The 26,027-nt window shown below is 40.2% G+C and overlaps 1 protein-coding gene across 1 annotated transcript in view; it reads left to right on the top strand.

Annotated features, from left to right (window-relative positions):
• LOC142388700 (cilia- and flagella-associated protein 337-like) overlaps positions 1 to 18,735 on the top strand; it is a 29,587-nt gene extending 10,852 nt beyond the window's left edge. Inside the window, exons 12-19 of the mRNA XM_075474246.1 lie at positions 2,279 to 2,443; positions 4,271 to 4,386; positions 6,326 to 6,456; positions 12,171 to 12,272; positions 12,442 to 12,498; positions 13,396 to 13,586; positions 15,826 to 16,023; positions 16,977 to 18,735. Of these exons, the coding sequence (XP_075330361.1) occupies positions 2,279 to 2,443; positions 4,271 to 4,386; positions 6,326 to 6,456; positions 12,171 to 12,272; positions 12,442 to 12,498; positions 13,396 to 13,586; positions 15,826 to 16,023; positions 16,977 to 17,156 (1,140 nt within the window). The 3' untranslated portion in view covers positions 17,157 to 18,735. The remainder of the gene's footprint in view (positions 1 to 2,278; positions 2,444 to 4,270; positions 4,387 to 6,325; positions 6,457 to 12,170; positions 12,273 to 12,441; positions 12,499 to 13,395; positions 13,587 to 15,825; positions 16,024 to 16,976) is intronic.
• Positions 18,736 to 26,027: the final 7,292 nt, after the last annotated feature.

The raw sequence follows: 26,027 nt of genomic DNA, 5'->3' as shown, positions 1-26,027 counted from the left end.
GCAACATGGGTCAAAAGTGACCCGGCTGAGTTTAAATTTTCCATAGCTTTGCAATAAATTAACTTTATCATTCAATATTCCAGGTATTCCTCAATTAACTTGTTTTTAATCATCATGCATCCTTTTTTTTTATTTTTTCCTTTCTTACTTTTTGAATAAAAACCCTTTTTGTATCAATACCCCTCCAATGCGCAACATGGGTCAAAAATGACCCGCATTCATTTTCTATGTTACTTCATGTATGGCTGAGGGTTTCTATGATATATCTCTGAAATAAATTAATCATTAATCATTTTCTATTCCAAGTATGCAGTAAATATCCTGTTTTTGTTCAGCACAAATCTTTATTTTTATCTTCCTCTCTTACTTTATGAAGAAGCACAGCTTTGGTATTTCTACATCTAGTTTACACACATGGGTCAGACAGGACCCGCATGCATTTACCATTTCACAGCTCAGCACAGCTCCCATCAGACATCTAAGTACACTAAGTTTTGTTTTTCAATTATACTAATATTACTTTAGAGATTTCTTGATGACAGTAGTGAAAGATAACATTACATTACATTATATGATGATTAGGTTTAGGTTACCTTGAGAGTGAGTACATTGTCAGAAAGTTACAAATAATTATCATTAGCTAGCTGTTGACATATTCTATTTTAGTTAGGGTTAGGGTAGGGTTATGTGTTATGTGTTATCTGTTATCATGGTTATGTTATTTCCTGTCTTGGTTCTGTTATTTAGTTCCTGTTTTATTTTTGTAGTGGTTGTCCTCTTGTGTTCTGTTCCAAATTCACTCATTGTCTTTGTCTTTTTCCTGCTCGTTTTTGATTGCTCACACCTCTGTCTTGTTGTATTGTTTGTTCAGGCCTGCCTGCTAGTGTTTTCCCCACCAATCCATGTTCTGCTCACTCCCCTCACCTGAGCTTCCCCTCCCTCTCTTCACCTGTTCTTCTTCTCCTTTGTATTTAAGTTATTTATTTTGTTGTTGCGTCATTAGTCTTCCAAAGTAAGTCTTGCCGTTCTGGTCTTTGTCTGGTAGTTGTATTTGTATTGTAGTCGTCATAGTCAAAGTCATAGTCATGTTTTCCCTATTTGCCTTGTTCTTCCATTTTCTGTTTTTGGATCTTGCCTACAACCCTTTTTGGTTATATTACAGATGCTTTGTTCAAACTCCCTCAGCCTGCAGTGTCTGCATTTGGGTCCACCTGCTTTGCCACCCCAAAAACCTGACAGTATGTGCGTGTGAAAAAATTACAAACATGTTGCAAATACTAAATAATTGTTTGGCCCCACTCACTACTAAAGTAACTACTTGAAAAGAGTTAAATAGTATTAAGTTACTTTATTTTATTTCACCCTTAGATGAATGGGTCATTTTTGACCCATGTGTGTAAATTCGATGTAGTAATATAAAAACTACTTTTGCTTATAAAGTATGAAAGTAAAAATGAAAATAATGATCAGTGGTGATCAAAAACAAGATATTTAAAGAATACTTGGAATATTCAATCATAAATTAAATTGATTTCAAAAGATAGAACAAAGAGAAACTCAGCCAGCATGAAATTACCTTGGAAATGAATGTGGGTAATTTTTGACCCATGTTGTGCATTAGAGGGGGTGTGCATATGTTGCGCATTAAAGAACTGCTAATTTGCAGCTGAGGAATGTCTCTCACAGTTTAATCTAAAAAGGAAATGCATAATAAGTATGTTTGTCTATATGTCTTAAACATAGTAGTGTCACAATTATAGTATGTTTCGTATGCCTAACCTTAACCAATCCCACAGACAGCGAAGTGGAAAAGTAAAAAGCTGTTGGACATTATTGGATCGGAAACAATTTGAACTTGGTTCTCTTGCATGACAGTCTGTGGTATAATGCCACTTTTTTATCCCCTCCCTCCTCCTTACAAGACATTTCTAACATTCGGAGTCGTGCATTATCACATTTGTTACAGTTCAACGTAATGCAAAATGAAAACGTGTTAAGGTTTGCATGGTAAAATGCAGGTATGTAACGTATTTGGATCCGTAAAACATGTAGTAGTTTGAACAGTAGTTTTCAGGTAATGCCCAAAGACTTGAGCATTGAACTTTATTTATACAAGGCTTTTCAAGTATTTGAAGTGCAACCCAAAGAACAACAACAAAAAAAAGACAAAAAAAAAACCCATAATGACCCCATGATTCAGAAGAAATAAAAAAGACAGTAAAAAATGAAAAGATTAACTCCTAACATTAAATTAATCTCTCCTCTTGTATATCTGCAGGTTGTAAGCAGCGACTCGGCCTCCTCTGTGATCTGCTGGCTGGCTGACACAGGCCAAAAGGTCAAACAGTTTGACCGTTGCCACGGCAACAGTGAGATCTCCACAATGGCCCTTGACGGTACACAGACCAGGCTGTTTACTGCAGGCGCTGACGGAGAGGTCAAAGTAGGTGTACACACCTGTACATACACCAGACACACAAATGCATTCTGGCTCAGCCATGAATCTGACCAGTCCTACTAGAGGAATAAACTCCAAACTCAAATGCAGAGATATGGTAAATAGAAAGTGAGCTGCCAAATACTTAGATGATTTATTATTGCAAAGAGTGTAAAACCACAGTAGAGAAATGTGCAACCCTTAATAATACTGCATTTACTGAGGATCCTGACAGAATGAATCAAAGATGGAAGAACAAAACACATTTGTTATGATATAGTCTATGTAGTTTAAATTTGATTAAACTAGAGATTTACAATAAGGTCAGGAAGCAGTTTTTGTTACTCTAGCAGTTAACTAAAAACCTATGAAAGCGACATAATGAATTTGTGCAGATGACATTGAATTTGAGGAACGGTTTAGGAATACCGTCAAAAGAGGGCTTCATGGGAATCTTCCGTGGATGACAGAAGACAGAAGCAGGTGGATTATGAGGCATAAAGGGATATACAGTCATCTGAGATCAATTTACAGCGATTAGACATAACTTTGCATTCCACGTGAACAATGATTGAGCTCGTGCCGCAAATGAATTGCATCAAAATATTCTGCAGTGCCTGAAAAACATTTCAACCTGATCATACAAAGCATCAAAAAGAAGAAATCCCATTCCTCGGTGATGTTCTTGATTCCTGACTTTTAGATTTCCCTGGCAGCCTTTGTCTGTTCAGGTTCTTGACAAGGAACTGAACAGATTCTGGTGAATGAGAAAAGCTTGATTATCAAAGAAGAAAACCTTGGGTAATTGTCGAAATACCTCTGTACCAGCTTGCATCCTTGAGCATCATTGAGAGAGAGTTTATCCCTGACTCCTTTCATGCTTTTGTGACATTTCTATGTCAAAGTTTTCCAACTCTTTTTGTGCTGTAGGTATGCGTTTGTGTGCGTGTGTACATGTGTCTTCTTGTGATTTGCACAACCTCTTGTTCTTCTTTTGGTTTAAGGTTTGCTCGGTTGAAACAAGAGCTGCTTTGCAGTTTTTTCGTTTCACAGGTTTCATCACTGTATAATGACTGCAGGCTTAAGAATAGAATAAATAGAACAATTAGCCATTTTGCAATCAATCAATATAATCAACCACATCAGCTTCCTGACCCCATGAGCTCTGGTGAGAGGGAAGCCACGTGCATCCCCGCGCATGTGCAGGCAGCCTCGGAAATACTCGCACTGCCGCTCGAAACAATTGCACATTTCATCCTCAGCAGAAAAGCCAGGCACCCGTCGGGCCAATTAGTAACAAGGAGCATGATCTCTCCAATTTTCATCAACATTGAACCTGCAGAGCAGCAGTTAATACATTCAGAATGAGCAATTTTGACCTTTTAATTACGCCGTTCCCATTGAGCCAATCAGTGTGTCTTTGCTAAATGTCACAAACAAAGGCATAAACTACGTCATTGTGCAAAACTGCTGCAAGACAGTGAGAGATATTTACTGAGCTGTCACTGTGGATTAATGTACCGCAGGGTACGAGCACCAAACTCCATTTCAGTTCCACTCCCTTTTCATCATTCCTTGAAAAACACAACCAGCTACACTTCCTTCAATAGTAAATAGAGCAGAAAATACTAATAATGCGTTTTTAATTACTTACCCTGGAAAGAAAAACGAGGCCGTAATGTTAAAATGGCATGTTGTTTTCACATCAATAAATCTGTTACACTTCCGGAGAAATATCGAGGTGGATTTGTTGGTCGATGCTCACATGGCATCCGGTTTCTAATTTCAACCAATTCGGATGTTATAGCGCTTTAATGTCTGTCTGTCATCCAGGTGTGGGACTTCAATGGGCGCTGCCTTCACAGGATGAAGGCTGGCCTGGGGCGGCCTGTGGTCATCTTGAAGGTCTTGTTGCTGAGGAGGAGCATACTGGTGATGGGCTGGAAAAGGTACTAAAGCTGTGTGTGTTTAGGTGTCCTCAACATTTCTTTTCTATCGCTTATTTACAAAGTGGAGCACAAAACACAAACATTTTTGATCCGGAGTTTGAAATTTTGTGAGTTGTTGATTTGTGTGTGTGTGTTACATCTGTCTTTGTCAAGTGTACTTTGAGGTTTTAACCCTGGGACTGAGTACATTTCCAGGAATTAGGGACATTGTCACTCCCTTTCACACACACACGCACACACACACGCACACACACACACACACACACACACACACACACACACACACACAAACACACGCACGCACGCACGCACGCACGCACGCACGCACACACACATACACATACCTTAAAATAGATGTTTGAGGGTTAAGACTTGGTTTCAAAGTCAACGTTACATTTGGTTTAATGTGATCGGGACATGGAGAGAGGAGATGCATTATGTCACAAGTTGGCCTCACAAAGATAGAAGTACAAAAGTGTGTGTTTCTGTCTGTCCTTTCCAGCTGTGACTGCCTGCCAGCAGCTCAAAGCCAACCAGACATCTGGACCCTAAGAAAGTCAGAGCGCTCCAGGGCGCTCGCATTCGCTTTACTATCGCTACCTCATATTTGTGCGTAGACGTGTGTGTGTGTGTGTGTGTGTGTGTGTGTGTGTCCTTTGTATAGCCACATCACATCTGCTCTTCATCATCATCATTATTTCACACCCGGTGAGCTGAACTCAGCAGTGCGCAATCATCCAGTTATACGACTTCCACTCTCTGTGTCTTTCTCTCTCATCTCCACAGAAACACGGACGTGTACACAAACAGTTTCGTGTCCATGACTTCAGAGGACAATACAGCGACTTACTTTCACTGTATCTGTTACTTGAGTAATTCAAACTGCAATTTCTAAATCCAACCTTACCTTAACCCTCAAATGTGTATCCGTTGTTGTTTGAACTTGTCGGAACAAGTTTTGTCTTGTTGTTTGAACAAGTCCACATAAGGTGACCGTGTGAATATTATTGCAACATGAACAATGCCCACATACAAACACACAGCCCTGCACACACCGTCTTGCTCTCTGGGGCGTTACGATGGTAAAGAGAACAGAGACAACACATTAGGAGCAGTAAGAGAAAATAGTCTTGTTATGTCTTTCATCATTCACATAATTTCCTGCTTCTTCACATCAAGCCAGCGCACAGTTTTATATATAAAGCACTGGGTTGCATGGTATCTAATTCAAAGTCCTATAGCCTTCTGCTGCTCCAACAACGTCATGCTGGTTGTAATGTCCCCATCCCATACTCCTCAGTTTGAAGCCATAGTGCCTCATTGTTTCACTTCATATACCTGAACAACAGTAAAAAGCCCAAGTGCTGTGATGATGAATAACAAAGGTTCAGAAGAGTAGAACTCTTTGCAGGTGTGCTGAAAGGCCCACCTCCTGTGATGATGACTATCAAAGCGTTGCATGTTAGAGAGATCCCAGTAGCTCTGTGGTGTGAAGGAACACTTTCAGCAGGCATCACATTTGTTAAGCAAATGATGCTGCCAAAACTATTACGGCTACTGTTACTTCGGGTCTTTCTTCATCCACAACCTCCAAATCACAAAACATTGTGTGTAAACATAAAAAAGATGTTGTCATCCATATTTTAAACTGCAGATCCTCTACCCATCTCAGCTTCTTCATATCTATGTCCTTTCATGAATCCTGATTATGTAGCAGAACATTGTTACAACCGCCTGCTGACATCACCCGTTTGAAATGATATAATATTGTAATGTCATATTTTGGGGGTAAGTAATGGTATTAAAGTGTATGCTAAGGTTGAGTGTCTGAATACCTCTTTTACCACTGTTGAGTAAGGAGGTGTAGTGTGTATCAACACAGAGATTTTTTGTTTGAACACTTGTCACCGCCTTCTTGTCTTTGTGTTTGTCTCTACAGGATGTTGACAGTTTTCCATCTTCATTCCTTCTCGCGGTCGACTGTCGAACCCTCCGAATGGAAGGGGGGTGTTCAGCATCGCGGGGATATTCTCTGTGCTGCATTCCAGCCTCCACAGACTCTTGTCACAGGTGTGTGTGTTTGTCTGTGTCAGCAGTATTTCTTCACCAAAGGTTTTTAATAAAGAAACGGATATTTATCAATGTTCTCACTGGACTTACATTTTCACATTTACAGTGTACAGATATTCACAACCTTGCATGTTCATGGCTGCCATTTAGTGCATTGTGCTTCCTGTTGAATCACAGCTGAGATTAAGATTGAGCGGAGAGCTTGTGCAAAAGAAGGAGAATGAAAGAAAAAACAACAACAACTAAGGCAGGGAAACTAAAGTAAATTTCAAAAAGAAAGAAACTCCAGTGAAATGAAAAAATATCTGGCAGCAGTTATCTGCTGATTAAGGATTCAAGCTCAACACTTGTCTCTCAGCTGGACATAGCTCTTTATGTGTGTCTGTGCATGCGTGTAGACAGAAAGAGATTATATATATATATATATATTTCAGAATTCCCAAGCAAAATAAGAGCGCTTGTGTTCTCTCCTGTATCGCCCTGTACACCTTCGGTGGTGCTTGAAAGCTGATGAACAATGAAATTTTCCATATTTTCGCATCAATACGACTTATTTCTGGCTGTACGATCCAGTGGCTTTTTAGCCCATGACAAGATTCCTTACAGGACAATAAAGTATATCTGATAATTTATCTTTATCTTTAAAACCTCAGATTTCAATCCAGTTCCTAAAAGAAGATGAAGAGAGCCCTCATCAAGCTAATGATATTCCATTAGTATGTGTTATTTGAAGCTATGCTTTTAGTCTTTGTGTCTCCTGCGTGTGCAGCAACTAAAACTAGATAACTTTTGATCAGCTATTTTAGCACAGTTCTCCATACAAAACATTTACTTTAAAAAAAAAAAAAACATTTGAAAACACTATTTCAGCCTTCAAATGAACTCCTAATCCTCAATTCTCGGATATTTTTTGATGCTCATAGATGTGTAATGGATGATTCACTTTGATAAAGTATAGTTCGAATATACTTATTTTTTTTAGTAGCACCATATCAACTTTATCTGTGTAACAGTCTGGTGTTTGCCTTATTTATCCAGAAATAAAGACTTATCTGAAAAGGGTCACAAACTTAAAAGCACCACAGTATGTGATCAAAACTGCAGCTTGACTCATTATTGGGACAAACAGAAAACACGTCACCCCTGTGATTGCCTCGTTGCCCTGGCTCCCTGTTAGATTTCATATTGATTTTTTGCTATTTTAGAGCTCACATTAAAAATATTGAAGGACTTTGCTCCAAAATACGTCAGAGACTTTCTGATCTGGCATGTTCCCTCCTCACCATTGAGATCTGCAGATAACACACTATGACTTTAGAAGACAACTATGTGAATAGTTTGCATGTTAGCATTCTGGGTTAAAAATGAATAAAAATAAAAGACTTATTTTAAAAAAAGAATACAAAAGTGATAAGTGAGTTGAAAATGATCAAACTGGAAATGCTCCATGTGGTTTTACAAATATTTTTTTCCAGAAAAGTTGGGACATTTGTTAATAAGGTTTAAACCTTATTTAACTCTTTATTTAAGCCTAGTATTGAGATTATACCAGTAACACTGTTCTGAAAAATGACAGTTGACCAGTTAGGGTGTCAGGATTGAAAAAAAAAGATTGATAAAAGGCATCCAGTGGAGACTTAGTCTTTAAAAGAAAGAATGGGACATGGCTCACAAACTCGGTGAGAGAATTATCTAGAAATTCCCCAATTTTTTTTGTCCGTGCAAGATTGCGACAAGCAATCAGTCTTTCAACATCTAAAGTCCATTATATAGTGAAAAGATTCAGCGAGTCTGGGCAAATCTCAGCGTTTAAGTCGGAAATCATTGTTGGCTGTGCAAGAGCTTCAACACCTCAGATAGCACTGCAAAAGAAAGTCAACACAGTCCACCATATCAGAAATGGACATTTATACCCTCAGATTCCACATGAATAAAAAGTGTAATTAAGAGGAAGGTACAATCTCTAAACATATAATAAAAAAAAACATTCACTTTTGCGGTATTTATCTGATAAGATCAGGCTCTATTTCCAGTTAAAAGTGACAGATGCTTTTTTTTCTCTGTCCCGATCTCTGCATGTATTCTAACATTCTAACAAGTGTCTTTTCCTCCCTCTGTGTGTATGCTCATTATATAAGTAATAGAATTATATAGTTAACAAAATTATCTACAGTTACGATCACAAGGGTCAGGGAGCTGATTGGTGTATGGATATATCAGTATGAAATTGTACTTTTTAAATCAGGGTAGAGTCCTAAAAGTACTTATTGAAATGATTAAAATGTAAAAACACTAGGTGTTTTCTCTTCCACGCACTTTCTTTGCTTCTGTGAACTCATACGAACTTTGGAACTCGAATCCACAGTTTGTCCGCCTTATGTCTAAGCCTTTTAATTTCATCTTTGTGGACACTTAAAGTCAACCCAGTGGCACTTGACTACTTCTGCCAAGTTGTCACATTGAGCAGTATAAGTTTGTCAGCCACCAATAACCAAGAAACAAACGTCTTGCTCTTTTGACGAGGAAAACCGGCACTCTAACAAATTAAGGGATGTGTTACAGTCATTACCACGGGAAGACAGAACACTTTGAAATGCCAGCAAGGCCCATTGGCGCTCAGCACATCCTGAGATTTTTCTGCTCCTGGGATTGAACTGGCAATCCTCCAGTCACTGGTCCACATCTATTACCATCAAACTACAAATACTCGATACGCAGTTTGCCCCAGCATGCTCTTCGGTTTGTGTAGTCGTATCACTTTGGCTCACATATTGAAAGCTGAAAACCCCTTCTCTGGGTTTCCATGAGAGATCAGCCTCAGAGATAAGCATTGAAAGCAAAACAGCGAGGGATAGAGGTGGAAAAGTAGATAGGAGGGGTTGTTTTCAAAGCTGAAGGGAGAAATGGTTCAGAAAGATCGCTGGAGCTGGAACAAAAGCACATTTCAGGAGCTACTTAAAGAACTTGTAAACTTCTTCAAAGTTTCTTTGTCAGTGTTTATAGCTCCTCTTGCAGCCTGCATTCTCTTCCTCTCCCCCAAAACCGCCAGCCTGTAACAGGCATTCCTCTTTCACCTATGCTTTTTTTCATCTCCCTAGTTTAGCTTACTGCATTTATTTCTCTCTATACATACACACACACACACACACACACACACACACACACACACACACACACACACACACACACACACACACACACACACACTCACACACACACACAGACACACACATACGCTGTCCCTGCTGCACCCTCCACCTCCAATTTAATCCAAATGTCCAATTTAAATGATGCTTATGAAAGCTGTCTCAGTGGGAGTGAGGGCAAATGAGACGGAGCACTTATCTGCCTTGCGAGCATATGTGTGTTGTACGGCTGCAAGGTCTGATTTGCATTTGTAAACGTTATTTTTATATAAGTTGGTTTCTTTTCATGTGCTAATTTCTCTGCAATTTCATTTGGTTCGTAACCAGCTGGCAGTGGCTCTACAGGTCTTTGCATACTCCTACTGATACTCCTTAATAGTATCTAATAGTGATTAATGCCTCGTGTGAATCAACACCCATTTAAAAAAAAACAAAAGGTTTTTCTGGCATAAGAAATGTCTGACGAGGCGTCTAACTAACATCTAGCAAACATCTCGTCCAAAAAACATGAAATGAATGTGATTCATTCATGAATTCCTCCCGCTTGTTGATACTTTCCAGATTTGAAATTGTCCCGCTTCATCTCCAAATCCCCATTTCTACCTTCTCACGCTTTCATGTGAAACCTGCATGTGAACCGTCTGTTATTTTCCACATTAAAATTTCTGCAGATTCTTGCCTCAAAAAATCCACTGAGCACAACCACGGCATATAGAAGCGATAACACACGTTTCTTCAGGGTTGCAGTGCGTAATGTTGTTTTCTCATCAAAGCACGTGTGGCGCCAAGTTATGTGTTGTGCCGTCAAGGGAAAGCAGTGGCTGCATCTTAGCCACCGGTGACAAAAGTCAATTTAAAGTTCTGTTTGGACTCTCGCATGCTCAGGAGGACCCGCGCATGTTTTAGTGCATATTTTTGTGTGTGAGTGTGTGTACATGCATCCATCTGTTGGTGTCTCAGCAGCGTGGACCGGGAACATTTGGTTGATGTGGGACTGAAGCCTCCTCATTCATATTCAGAGTCTATGTGAGGTTCTGCTTGACTTCTCTCACACAGACACTGTCTCAGGCATGCAGCAATGTACACGTACACAGGGATCCTGTGTACCTTCTTCAGTCACAACCCTACTTTTAGCTCTTCCTTCTCTGCTTGGATCCCTTAATCCTCTGTGGCTGAATATCTTCCAAACGACCAGGCACCAACTCATCTGAACTTTGATTGACGGCCAAACCATTTCACAAACGGAATTGATGGTGCAGAAATCAGAGAACTTTGTCAACAAAGACTTATTTTTGTTGGCGGCAGGTGTTCGGTCTATATATTTGTCGGAGTATGACCTGAGTGAAAAAAAAAGAAGCTGCTTAAAGCCTCTGGCGTCTCTAGAGGAAGCACTGTGGGATCTGATGAATTAAGATGATGTTAGTTTATGTCTGTCACCCTCAAGACTACATTACCCACTGATGGCACAACACATCGAAATCTCAGACTGAACAGTTGCCGATTGATGTGCATTGTTGATAATGTCACCGGACACCAAGTAAGAAGGTGGGGAATAAAAGAGACAGTATCTCTGGTTTGGCCATGTGGATTCTGTCTGACTTCTATAGGAGTGCAAGACATCCTTGTTTTTAAGTTCTAACTGTGATATGTATATATATTAGGGCTGGGCAACGATTAAAATTTTTAATGTAATTAATCACATGATTTTCCTGATTAATCACGATTAATCGCATTTGTACGCAAAATCCGAAAATGAATTCAAAAGTAGTGTATAGCTTTTAGCATTTAGTGCCATAACATTTAGTGCCATAACATTGGTTGTGCAAACACACTTTTAACATCAGGATTTTTATGTAGTTTTAATGTAGAAGCCTCGCTCCACTGTCTGTTTCCTTGAATGACTTGCTGCTATCAATTGTGTGTTTTGCCTTTAAGTGATATTTGAGACTGGAACTACTACAGCGATAAGACCATTCAACTTGGCAGTGTTTACAGATCCGTCTGGAAGAACTTTAAAATGAAAATGGCCGAGTAAAAGTTCCGTACCCTTCTCCATGTTTGGTGGATCCGCCAATGACTTTCTTTTCCGGTTCCGCAGCAGACAGCAACAGACTTTTACAAAATAAAAGCCTGTGAGCAACGTGCGACAAAATATTTATCGACGTTAAATAATTAAAGAATTAACGCGATAACAACGAGTTAACTCGCCCAGCCCTACTATCTATATATATATATATATATATATATATATATATATATGTGCATATGTGTGTGTGTGTGTGTGTGTGTAGATGACTTGAAAAGCACTTTTCCCTGAGTTAAGGGTTTGGTTGAACAGATGGCAGCAGGGGACAGATGAGGTTTTAAAGTAGGTATAGTTGCTTGCTTGCATGATTCAGCAGAAAGACGACACAGAAGTCCATCAAGAAAAGTTTTTTTGTTTTTTACACAAAAGAGTTTTGTGAGAGGAGTGAGTAAACACTTCTAAAAGCTAGTACATAATTTGCATTGAAATTCTTTGCATGAAAATGAAGACAATTTCTGACGAGTTTCCTCTGATGTGTGCAGGAAGCTATGATGGAGAGATCATAGTGTGGAACAGCAGCACAGAAAGAGCTGTAAAGAAACTGCAGCGACAGGATGACCACAAAGACTATGAGAAGCAGCAAGGTGGCGCCCCTGCACACAAATGCAAAAATATTCAGCAAGTTCATGTTTTCTCACAGTAATTCTAATGTTGGTATCGGCTCTTCTGTCTGTCTCTCGTTGATAATTTTTTGATCAACTTGCACATTCTGGGCCATTTCCTCCACTCCTGAACTGATTTGAATGGACTCAGAGAATTGCACCGCCATCACCAAACTGTTTTTCATACCGGGACGTGCCTCCGGTAAAGGTAAAATAGTAAAAATTGCAAATCAACTTTGTCATCTTTAGGTTTTTGTGTAGCATTTAGGTTTATCATTAGCACTATACAGGTTTATATTACACACATAAAATATATGACACCCTGCATGGAAAAATGCCCTCAGTCTGTAGAGGCCACTCTTGTGAGTCGGGGGTCCATCTCCTCCAATATGGTCAGAAGGATGTCTCAAATATGAAATATGAAATAAACATAGAAGTATTTCATCCTTGAACTGGAGAGCTATAGTCTTAAGGGATAAGATCTTTAACACTTCAGATGCAAGACAAACTAAGGTTTTGTGCTGCTGGTTGTTCCCCAAAGAAGCAGAAGATGAGCCCAAGGACTTGATTTATTTGCACTCTGACGCAAAAGTCATCAATAAAGTGGTGTTTGAGATGCCCAGCTTTTTCTGAAATCAATACGTTTTCCTCCCCCCTAAAATTACCAGTTTCTTTAGACAGATCCCACCTGTATGAATGCTTTAGTTTGAGCTTGCAGGCTGGCCTCTGTGTTGCTAAGAGTTGTGTTTTATGGAAACGGTGAAGTTAACTCGAAAGATGAGAGAAATCCACAATCCACAAAAGCTGTTTTTTTTGTAACTGCCAAATTCACAACATCTGAAACCTTGACTTTGTTGTTCAAAACAGAAAGTTGAGAATACAGACAGTCTTCTTTGGTTGTATTGTATTCACACATCAAGTCTGTGGGTATAATGTTCCAAAGATAGTGAACATTTTAACACATCAACGAGAATTCGACGTGTGAAGTTCTCATTTTTAAAGGTTCAACATAAGCGTATACAAGGGGGAACTCATATCTGTCTTAGGAACAACAAGGGTGCCCGTTGTTTTTTCCAGACATGACTATTTCTGCATTTTCCATCAGGTTGTGCAGATTTGGTGTCCTGTGGCGGTTTGGGTGTGATCAGGCTCTGGAACATCCAACACAGCCGTCTGGTGGGACAGTTCACAGCTCACAACGGGGACCTGGGATCAATTGTAATGACGGTCAGCCCCTGTGGGAAATATTTAGTCACGGCTGATAGAGGAGGAACAATCAAGACGTGGGACATCGAGGTAGGCTTTTGTGACACATGACACATGCACTGGAGCAATATGCTTTGTTTTGTACTAAAACTGCAACCCTCATCCCACCATCACATTTTGGAATATTCTAAAAAGAGGAGACGGTGACAAAGACTGAGAGAGACAGACGGAGACTGGTGACTCAGAGGCAGAGAAGGCAGAGATCAAGGCAAGGACTTTAAAAGGCAGTGAAGAAAGACTGGGCTTTTGATATTTTCGTTAGATGGAGCTCATTCTTTCATGTTTCTCATTTCTGTCAAGTACAATCAAGACCGTGAATCATTTAGATTAAATGTCCCCAGGTTTATTAGTAGAAAGAAGTAATGGCCCTGTCTTCTTTGTGATTTATGTGAAAATATCACAGGTTGTTTGAGTGGCTGAGAGCAGAAATGTTTGCCTGTCGCGTTGCCTAATTTTGAACAAAAATATCCAATTTTATAAAGACAAAAACCCAAATTTAGAAGAGGATGTAATCATTAAAAGCTTATATTATTCCTAATTTCATCCATGTTGGCTGAGATTTACTTCGTAGCATGAAAATATCACACATGGGGAAGCTGAAGAGTTTCTGATACCTCACAGGGACCTTTCGACTTTATGATTTGGAGTATGGAGACTTGGAGCGTGCCATTGGTATGAGGCGTAGCTGCATCATTGTCATGCTCATAATCACAGTAAAAAAACACCCTCTTGGGTATTATTGCCACAATATTCAGAGCTCAGCTCCCTGTCACAGATTATAAGTGAGGATGAATTCAGATGGCTACGTCTCATTTGGCTTCCAGTTTAATTTATGGAGATTTATGTATATATGTCGCAGAGTTGCAGAAGTTGGGCAAGCTCAGTGCTCTGGTAGAAATCCTGTCCTTCGGCAAGTCTGGAGCATGCTTTTGAATTGGATGGATGACTAACATGATTGCACAGTTTATAGTTTTGTGTGCTCAGACATAGGACTTCTCAATTCAAGCACAGGTCTTACCATACAATGATGCACTGTGTAGCTTGTGTAAACAAACAAACACAGTTCTAAGTCCTAAATTATTCACACCCATGCCAGATTTATAGTGATTTCTTTACTCCACCAGCATGTTCCGTCTGTCTGGAACTGACACAAACAAGTGATCAAAGATGGTAAGACTTTGTGTTAGAGACATTAATGATTGATTGTAACTATTTCTGCTTAATTATTTTTCACAGTTTTGCAAAACAAAAATACCACGAACAGAATTATTCATGCTCGTTTCAGTGCTCGGTGGAAAGACCTCTGTTTACCATCACGGCAGCGAAACAGTTCTCATCACTGCAAACAAACTTTTTGCATAACTCAGCTGAGATTTCTGTGCACTTGGCAGCAACCACCAGGTCTTTGACTTTGGACGTCTTCATTGGTTTCTGCCCGGCCTTTTGTTACCTTCACAGATTTTGGATTGAATTCACTTTAAAATGCTGAAATAGTTCTCTGTTTACCATTTCTTGGCAGCTTTAGCTGTATGTTTTGAATCACTTTACAGCCAAAGGGTAAGCTTTTATGTAGAATTCCATATGTGAACACTTGTTGTTGTCACAAACAAACCTCTCGTGGTCTTGTGATGGCTTGGGACTGACTGTGCACCTTTTTTCTTCATTCGGTGAATGGGTATCTGTGATAATGCTTATCGGCCTTCTCTACATCTCCATCAGTCAGCAGGTTGCGCTGGTCTTCCCTGTTAATTCTTCGTTGAACCAGATGAAGTGAAATCATACAAGGTCACATGCAAGTGGAAGTATCAGAATGATACAGGATAGTAATGTGTTCATTTGCTATGGCTTCCATGTATTACAAAGGCAGTTCCTGGTTCAGGCATCAAGCAGATCTAGCTCTCAGCTCCCAGCCAAGAGAGCTCTGGGGTCCACTTGCTCAAACTCTGAAACTAGCTGAGCTTGAACCAGCAAACAAGCTGGGATCCACAGAGCCATGGGGATCCTTCAGTGTGGAGGTGTTAGTTCGACCAAGAAATAAGTCGTCACATGCAATTTAACTGTTTGAAGGTTGTGCTTTGGAGATTCAAAGCAGAAATCGTCATCTATAGCATTTATGGCTGATTTTGCTCATATGCCTTGCCAGACATCCAACCTCATTTTCAGTAGAAAATAGACTTCAAAACTGAGAGTCTGAGAGTTTTTCCACCCACATAGGAAGAATTTCTTCCAGCTACAACAGTTAAGTAATGTCAGATCCTCTGTTCTTTAGCATTACTGTCTTAAGCCAGATGAAGGACTCAATGAGGGACTCCCAAAACTACTGCATAGTTTCCAACCCCACCTTGATTATGTCACCCACTTGGAGATACTAATACACGGTAATCGGCTCCTCCTCCTCTCATCATCATCAGACTGCAGCGTAGCTCTTAGCCACCTGCCTGGGGAGACCGTGGGATTGTTCGGACAGGTAACCACACACTCACAGTTCATTTCAGTGCACTGCAGCAGCCTGTAGAATATAACCTGCACTTTTAAAATAAATCGTCATTTAGATAGAGAGCTTGTTGAGCACCACACTGTGACGGTAGCAGCCTTTGATCTTCACAGTTCCCCAGTGCCACGGAGCAGGCTGGCTCTGATAAAGTCTGACCTCCCACTCCACAGTGTGCTGGAGGGTGGTAGCATCTAGTTGACAAAATGGATGTGAAACCCAGCATCAAGCCATGCTTCGGCATGTGTGTGTGTGTTTATGTCAAAAGGTAGACCATATTAAGTTAGCCTCAGGCAGTGGCTGCTCAGTGTTGCTTCATTTCAGCTTGCCTTAGGCCCTCACACACTTCCACGCTCACACACAGTGACACAAAATAATTCATATAAACTTGTTACAACCCAAAGAAACACATTATTAACGAGTAACATGCATATGTTCTACTGCATATGTGCAACACGACACGATACAATACTATAAGAATAGATTTAGATTGATTCCATTGATTTTGGTGAGTCTCAACTTAACAAGGTCTTACGCCGCACTTCATTACTTCACATTACTTTATTATGTAATGCTGGATTATTTCATTGTCTGGGCTGTGTTTACAAGGAGAGGAATTGTGCTAACGAAAGGCTACATACATATTCAACATATCAGGTTATCAAAGGATACACTGTTAATTATGAATATGCTTTAGAGCAAGGAGAAAATGCAGAGACAGTCATTCATATTAAAGAGCTTCCCACTACAGTTTAATCGGTACGTTAAGTCTCATTGAAACTACCCTGCAGCTTTATGTCTCCAAATCCTGATGATCCCATAATCTGTTGATTCAGACTAGAAATCTTTTGTGTCACAAGGTTAACTCGGGCACACTCGCGTGCTCAAATATTCTTCTTTCCTCTGCTGTTCACCTTCCTCATCTGTAGGAACATCTTTGGAGCTTGGAGAAACCACACCCGGGACGGAAACCAGGCTGGGACCAGAGCAACTACAGAGGGCAAGAAGACACCAGATCTGAAGGGAAAAGATCACCTCCAGTGCTCTGCGAGACTGATGTTGAGCCAGGACTAAATGCTGCACAAGGGAAACGAGAGGCAGGAATATGACGTGAGGATGAGGACAGTGGGACAGAGACAGAAGTGGACATAAAAGTAAATCTGTGTCCAGGTGAAGAGTCGAGTCTGGCTTAATGCATTATGCTGCATTTGTCTAAACATAAACTTTGTTTTAGGGGTTTATTTCCATGACTGATAAAACTGTAATATAAAACGGTAATTTATTTTTAATTATCCTTTTTGTAGGTAGCGTACCATAACTTTATAAAAAGGAGAACCTAAACATTAAAAAACAACAAAGCAAAATATTCAAATAGACAACAAAGCATAGACTCATACCAAAGTAATCTCTCTCAATCATATATGACACATTATAAGTGTGTGGTGGTGCATTTCCTCGCAGGGACAACCCCCTGTGTTGGTATTTCCATTGATTCTTCCTACTTTTGCTGTGTTGAGGATGTTTTTGGGCAGCAACTTTTGGGCAAAGGATGATACCATTAAATGACACCACCTGGGTGTGAGGACTATGAAGACTTAGCAAACAGTTAAAATCACTGTTTACCCCTGTTTTCTCTTCCTTTGGCTACACAGACACACACATACATACATCCATACATTCTTACTCGGTCAACAGAATGGGAACTTTATCACCATTCCTTAAGTGGACATTTTTATTTGAGCTTTAGAATGAATCATTTTGATTAATTTCTGTTTATTACTTATTTTATTACTCTGTCTGTCCTTCCACTGCTGAATGCCGCAGCGTAATTTTTTCTTAACAATCTTAATTTCTTAATTAAAAAATGATCTTTCATAAAGCAGTCCCATACTGGTGACTATTTAACTAATGTGAACGTTTCTGAGGGACTTCTATAGTGAACATGTCTTAACATATGCTTCCAAAGAATGCTCACCTTGTCTATGTTCAAAGTTCCAGCTCATCATTTGCTGTTGTTCAGCAGCTCATTAAGGTATGCCTCCACAGAACAAAGCAATCGTTTTTGCACTTTCCTACCATGCAAAAAGTGTTAACCTTTTTCACTAATGATCAGCATCTAAAGCTGCTCAACGCTGAATTCCTTAAATGTGTCTCAGATTATTGAAACAAAAATGTGCCGACCGATAATTGGAGGGGAAAATCACAAAGCACAAACAGAAAGTGGCTCAGTTATATTAGCTGCACTAAGCGTGTGAGGGCATTGTCTGTTGAATAAGTAGAAAAACTTTAGTTATATAACCTGCAGCTTTTTTCTCATTTCGTTTCTGTGCCTCAGGGGTGGGAGGTGTGTTTCGTAACAGCATTCTGCCTTTCACAGATGAAAGACAGACAGAATTCAGCATTCTTTCATGGGATAATAGAGCGCCTTATGGAAAGAAATGGATGCATTTCTGATGATAAACTGAATGAGGAGGGGAAAACAATGTATTTATCAAACCAAAAGTCTGCTGATTGTCGGTAAATGGACAGATTTTTTGTTGACTTTTTCTTTTTTTTTGGTCTGTTCCAGCTTTATTGACTTTTTGGTAAGCTAAACTCACGTCAGTCACTGAAGACTCTGCCTTTTTCATGGCCACTTTACGCTGTTTGATGTCTCTATTGTCCTAGCAAAATGGAGAGGGATAACCCAAAGGATTGAGTTTGTAAAAACTATTAAAACATATTTATCTTTCAAAGATTTTAAAAATGTCTTTTCTGAGTACAAACACATTATCACAGCAGTTTGAGCTTTGGATTAATTTTTCCATGTCAATAACAGACTTCAACAAGTGTCTCAAAATAAAAAAAAAAAGAGGTGTTTTCTCCTCAAAGACTTGGGTGGGTCACTTCAACAGCAGTCTTTCTTTTGTCTCTAGAAATCTGATCAGATCTTATGTCAGTGTCTGCCAGTGGACCAACACAATAACAGCCATAATGACATGTTGATTCCACTTCATTGGACACTTAATTCTCTCTGCAATTAGGTGGAAAATGTATGCGCGCATACACCAGTTTTAACCAAAATGAGTTGGAAAAATATATTAGGCAGAACACATAACAAAAATCCAATATCATCCACCTCTAAGCTAGTGGAAATGCGCCATAATATATCCAATGTCTAGAGTGGCAGTTGGAGAGCGAATGTACCCTAAAGGCGAGTGCCCTGCATCACAGCTCTACTTCTGGCAACAAGCTTTTGTCCTCTGGCTATGAAATGGTCTGTTTGATTAGAGTCATCAGCAATGACAAAGGTAGAATCTGGTTGTTGATATTGATTGATTTCAGTTGAAATAAACAAAACATCTCAACATCTAAACCAATGTCCATCCACCTAATTGTGAGCACTTACTGGAGGTAAGGTCTGCCTATCAAGCTCAATAGCCTCTTCATAGATGTCAATGAGAGGAAGCCCTGTCTCTGTAACTTCCTGTTGCAGTAGCCTGTTCTTATTTGATCCATTTTAAGGCAATACTGACATAAATAGAGTAGTGGCACACAAATTACACTTTGCTCTGAACTGAGGGCCATAACCTGACGTGCCAGGTGTTTTGTTGTACAGCACGATTTTTGATCATAGTTGGAGATGGTTGAAATAAAAATACCTTGACAGTTGATTGGATGAATCGTTCACTCATTAATCACAGGCTAATTTGAATCAATCAGATCAACAGAGTGGAGCTACTTATCGAAATTAAACTCTCGCCAAAGTTGCTCAGGAGAGAGTGAAAACATCTTTTTAATCAAGAAAAGACTCAGTTGTTGTTCTTGGTCCTTCCTTACGTGAAGAAATGCTTTCCGGTTCTGAAATATATGTAACGCTACCTTCCGCAAGCATAAACATTAACCTCTTTAGGAGCCGTCATCATTAACTGTCATTGCATCCACAAGCCTATCCACAGCTGCCAGTACAGGAAGCTGAAGGAAATGAAAAAAATGCCGCACCCACAAGCACAGTGTGGAGTCTGAACAGATGGATTTTCTTGTAATAGCAAATCTCTTGAAAAATCCATCTGCCTTGCAAGGTGAGCAGTATGAGTGTGTGATCCAAATTTAATGGTAATTAGTAGCCATGGCGATTTCTCATTACTGCTGATGCCCTGGTGCTCCTCGACGAAAAATCATCATCTGAAAAGGTCGTTACGATGTTTGAGTCTGGACTAAAATGGTGAACATTCTGACTGACAGATCAACTTTGTGTCACACTGACTGTGTGTGTGTGTGTGTGTGTGTGTGTGTGTGTGTGACAACATAAAGTCCATAGTTGAAATTTACAAACTTGATATCAGTCAACATAATTTTTAAGTAGATGACAGCCTTATTAACTGAACTTCAGAGCCTTCAACCTTGTGTTCGGATATTTTTACAAAGATCATTTAAAAGACATGGAGTTAGAATTGTAGATATCAAAGTTTCTCACATGAAGCTCAGAAATCATGTAAAAAAAAAATATATAAATTTTTAATGACAGATTTTGCGAAAAATGTTCATTTTTAGTTCAAGAGAGGAGACGTTCTCAAGGCAAGTCAGCAGTGTTCCCCACAAATGGTATAAAGCTCTGTATGGGACGTGGTACAAATTATTCGTTGTCTTTGAAGGAGAATGGTAGCCTGGGAATTCCCATGCTGCTTTGCGCTCGATTTCATTCTCACTGCAAAGTCAGCCTGGAAACCACCGCCCTTATTTTTGCCAGAGTTTGGGAACCAATCACAGAACGGGGGGGGGCGGCGGCAGCAAGACGATGACGACGTCTATGCGCTACACCGAAGCTTCTAGAGTGTTAATTCAACATGACAGCGGACACAACGTTACCGTTCAATGCAGCCTTAGAAAGTGTTTCGGAGTAGATTCACCCTAGGGTCATTTGAACCGTGACATCCAGCCAAGTAGCCCACCCGAAGTTTTTCCGATCTTGGCTGAACATCAGCTGAGTTACTGAGTTATCCCGAATAGCTTAGTACAAGCGCTAACGGACCCTGGCAGTATCTCCAAAATTACCACACTAAAATCACATGTCATGAAACCAAACTTCTACAGTAGTACAAATATGGTCTGTACTCACAAAACGATGCATTTGGAAGTTTGTACATAGTCCAGGAGTTTATTATTATCATCAACACAAGCCTGATAGCTTTTCTGCTGCTAAAGCTACGTCGACGTCACTTCTGGGAGCTGGGAGCTTCAAAGTAAGATGAGGGTTGAGCTACTACTGTAGACAACAAAGCAAGGCTGCTCAATTTCTCCATTATTAAAATAAATTCACAACTCTACAACATAAAAATTCATGTAGAATATAGCATATAGGCCTACTTTGTTGTCAATTTAAGTAGCTTAGAGCGCAAGTTTACTTTTATTTTCCATTTTTTTCTTCTTCCTCGTCGAATTTCTGTCGTCATCTGGTATAAGTGATACAATTGGCTATGAATCGCGCGCAAAGCAGCATGGGAAATACCTGACGTCATTTGATAGACATTCGTAGTGCCCAATAAACGGCTCTAGGCATTCGTAAACCACGCCTCAAATACGAGAAAATGCACACCTAGTTCCCAGACCACCATCTCATCGAGATTGTGGACGCGTCAGCCAGGCTAGGAGAATGGAAGATTTTGAGACCTTTATTTCACTGGGCGGGGGTAATATTTAGCTCCAACAAGGAATGAAAAAAAAGAAGGAAAAACTGTTTTTATTCTTCTGATAGTTAAAAGAAAAAAACCATTAAACAACCATAAAACTGTAAGCAGTCAGAGGAATATTGTAATATTCATCCTCAGAAGAATAGTTTAAGAAGGATAATGAAAATGATAGATGTGGGGAAGAGAGGACAGTTAAGTGTTTCAGGAAGTTCAAGGACAAGTTAAACAGCAAAGGACTCAATATTTTTACAGAATGACCAACTTCTGAAACTCATGAAATCTGTGAAGCATTGGGAAAGTGCCCAACATGTCTCTATGGAGGGAGATCAATCGTGATTGTGTGACGCTATCTGATTGTGTGCGTGTGTGTGCGTGAGAGTGTGTGTATACCCTACTGAACTTATCAAAAAATTTTGTGTGGTTGCTTTAGTGGAGGGGCCAACTGGCGAGTCTTGACTGGGCTGCCAGCCAGCTACTGGGCATGAGGTGAGGAAAGCGAATGGCTTCACTTCATCACCAGCTGAGTGTGTGTCTGTGTGTGTGTGTATCTAAATAGCCCCAGTCCATCAGTGCAGCCATTCACCAGTGAGTGAAAGTGTCAGGTCTGTTCCGCTCACTCCATCACCGCTCGTGTGTGTGTGTGTGTGTGTGTGTGCGCACGCGTGTGTTTGTGAGCAATACAGGAGTCATGGATATTGATGGGTCTGGGCGCTCAGTCTAATCTCTGCAGAAGCACAAAGTACTCCGGCATCCACAGGAGAAATAAGACAAGCTGCCCTGTGACGCACAGCCTCGCAGACGGATTTATTCTCTGTGCTTTTGCGCAGCCATAAAGATCACTTGAAATTATAACAGAGTAGATTAAAAGATTTAATGCAGGCAACATTTCTAATAGCCAAACCAATCAGTGAAATTTAATGCCATTAAATGTAGCACCAGCCTCACACTCGCATACAATGCAGAGGTGGAAAAGCAATTTCATGCAGGCGGGTTGATTTTGATTTTAATTGGAGTCCTCACTGTGAGTTCCACCTGTTATTGTCAACAGCCAGCAAATATAAATGTGGGGCTGTTGGTCCCGTCGCCTAATCACCAATTCCCCCTCTAATAAATTGGATGAACAGTTTTAGTGTGAAGTGGTTACAGTCGGTACTTAGTAACATGCATTTTAAGAATGATGCACATCATACTGACTCTGTGCTGTTAAGCTATACCGTGCTATTCCTCGACACATACATGTTTGTCTGCTTGTAAAAGTACCCTTGCATGTAATTGTGGTTATTTGCAATGTAGCTGAAACCTGTCTGCTTTATTTTATGGGCAATGTGGAACATTAGTTTCATGTGCCTCATCCTTGCCATTATCACCTCTACTTTCCAGCCCAGCGTATCTCTAACTAATGATGGATTCTAATGACGGAGCAGCAGGTCATTATCATTCATGTACAACACGTACATACACATACATCCATCTCAGAGGGTCAGAGCAGAAAGACGAACACAGTTAAATGTGCTGGAGTGTGCATTACAAGCACTTCCTCGTCTTCATCTACAATTCAAAGTAAGTCCAGCATGGAAATGATGTGTGCCCACATATTTCCAATTAGTTTTATTCACTGTGTGTAAAATACGGGGCCACAGCTCAGCGGCAATGTGTTGAAAGAGTGAAGTTAAATTACGAGGAAGTGGGCTGATGAGGCTGGCCTGCCGCTGAACAGCCCTGAGCGCGCGGCAGTGTTAGCATTTCAAATTGAGCTACACGCTAAACAAGCAAAGCATCGTGCGAGTGCCAAGTCATCTGTTTATTGCAGGGCCTGTCTTGTTTGTTCTCTTTCTGTTTGAGTATCGGCGTGAGCGTATTAGTGTTTGCTTGTGATTCTTTATCTTAATCATTTAAAAAATAAATGACATTCCTGGGTGTGAGCTTGTGTGTGTGTTTGAGGAAGTGTATGAAAACACCTGTGTGCACCGTCTCTGGTCCCCTTTTCTAGGAGTTTGTGTTAGGGGCTAAACACTCGTCATGTAAATCAGTGGGCTATTAGGGAACTGACTCCTCTTCCTCTGCTTTCTTATGAAGATGAATATGAACCGGGCTGGTGATAAAGGGGAGAGGAGTGGAAATGAAATGAACTCACCGATTAAACTGCGCTGCTTTATGGGTGTCTTGGTGGAGTCTTCTTATCTAGTCTGTTTTTACATAATTTGCACGCCTCAGTTTTTTTTAATTTGGCAGTTTGAGTCATTCGGTCAGTTTTCAAAGTGACATGCAAGTTGTGCAGTCTCCTTTTGTGCAAGCATGAATCTTCATGACCATGCTGCACATTGCCAACTATACTGTGTATATCTTACACAAATTCATATACACAGTCATTTGCAAAGCCATTAAATCACAATTCCGCAGTATAATCTCTCACATATTGCCTTCAGAGAATCAGCTTAATTTCTTGGTAATATTAACTCATAACTTAGGTTACATGTATTGCAAACATGCAATATATTGTTTTTGCTTGTGCATATATATAAATATATACATATGTGTATGTACATGCATGCAACAAAAATAATTGACCTGAAGCAACCAGGCGGTATTTATTTCAATGGTGCATAAATCTCTGTTTATATGTTTTTAAGATGGCTTCATTTGTATGTATGGGTTTGGCGGCAGGTAAATTAGTCTGCATGCACATTGCAGCCCGGGCTGTCTGATTGCAGCATAATTACCATAAATCAAATTTACATTTGTCACCTAATTTAGTTCTCATCTTGGCATTGCCTGGCTAATTTTAGTGGTCTCTGGAAATAAGATTTATTGTCATACAGATTAATAACTGGAACACATACACTCACACATGCCTCCTACACATGTCTCAGGGGAGTTATCAAGACAACCCAACTTTTTTGTGAACACTTAACACTTGAGATACAGCATTAGCTTGTGCTATTGCAACCACTCACTCCTTTACGGGCTCTTTCCTGTGGGATTACCAGCTAATTTACTGAGGGCGGCTGTTGGGACTCAGATAAGATGTTTAGAGGAATTGCACAAAGGCATCCACTGAACAGATGTCGCAGCACAACCTCAAAACTGGAAGCGCATCCATATTTGAGTTTTTAACAACAGACTGTAGATTGCCTGTGATGCATTAAGTGTTAACACATAAATCAACTTTGGTGCATCTAAATTCTCGGGGGCTGCCAGTGAACACGTGCAATCCAAACAAGAGTAGCATGTGATGGTACGACATCCTCCAAAAGATGCACATAAAGCCAAACCAGCATTGAAAATGGATCCAAAAATAAAGCCAGTGAGAGGCAGGTGGACACAAACAATGAATAAACATCTTCTCTAAATACCCACAGCCTGACAAATGGATGTGAAAATTTGAGGCAAGGCACTGCACATTGATTATTTCAACTGTTTGATGTGTTTGAGTTATTTTAGGTGGCTCTTGGCAGGGTTACCTGTCAGTGATTGAAAGCAAACACTTCATGCTGCTCTACAGAGACCAGACATAAAATTAAACAAAAAGAAGAAGGGTCCAAGTGTCCGAGCTAAAGTTAGCTCCTCAAAATCTAATCCTAGTTCATTTTAATGTTATACCTGCAGATTATATCTGCAAGTTTATGGCATTCAAGTCCTGGCCAAACAAGCTCACAATCTCTGCCAATATACCAGAGCTTAAAATCTGTTTTTTGGCATTCTTATGTGGTGTGGTGGTTAGCATGGTCGCATTACAGCAAGAAGGTTCCAGGTTCAATTCCTGGCTGGGGCCTTACTGTGTGGAGTTTGCATGTTCTCCCCGTATATGTGTGGGTTCTCTCGGGTAGTCTGGCTTCCTCCCACTGTCCAAAAGCACGCATGTTAGGTTAACTGGTGTCTCTGAATTGTCCCTCTAGGAGTGAGTGTGTGTTCATTTGTCACTGTGGGGCCCTCTGATGGACTGGCGACCTGTCCATGGTGTACCCTGCCTCTTTGCCCGATGACGGCTGGGTCATAAGCAGGTATAGAAGATAAATGGATGGATAGGCATTCCTATGCTGGTGCTCTGTTTTTTATTTATTCAATGCCAATTGTGATTGTAGACCTGAGGTGGAGGGCAACCCAAGGGAATCTTCCAGGACTCCAGATGAAAAAGTAGCTCATCATTAAGCAAAAGGTTGACAGTCAAGAGGAAGCAATTAAAAGCAAGGACAAGCATCATAAAGATGCGTCAACCGTGTTTGTGTAATTACTTTTGCTGCCAGGGGGAGGCAAAAGTTGCACATAGCAGGTTTAACATATAAACTAAGCAGTCCCCTAAATTCAACTAAG

The sequence above is a fragment of the Odontesthes bonariensis genome, chromosome 9 (assembly GCF_027942865.1).
Source record: "Odontesthes bonariensis isolate fOdoBon6 chromosome 9, fOdoBon6.hap1, whole genome shotgun sequence".
Lineage (NCBI taxonomy): Eukaryota > Metazoa > Chordata > Actinopteri > Atheriniformes > Atherinopsidae > Odontesthes > Odontesthes bonariensis.
Note: the sequence above shows the minus strand (reverse complement) of the source record. Positions and strands in the feature narration are given on the sequence as shown.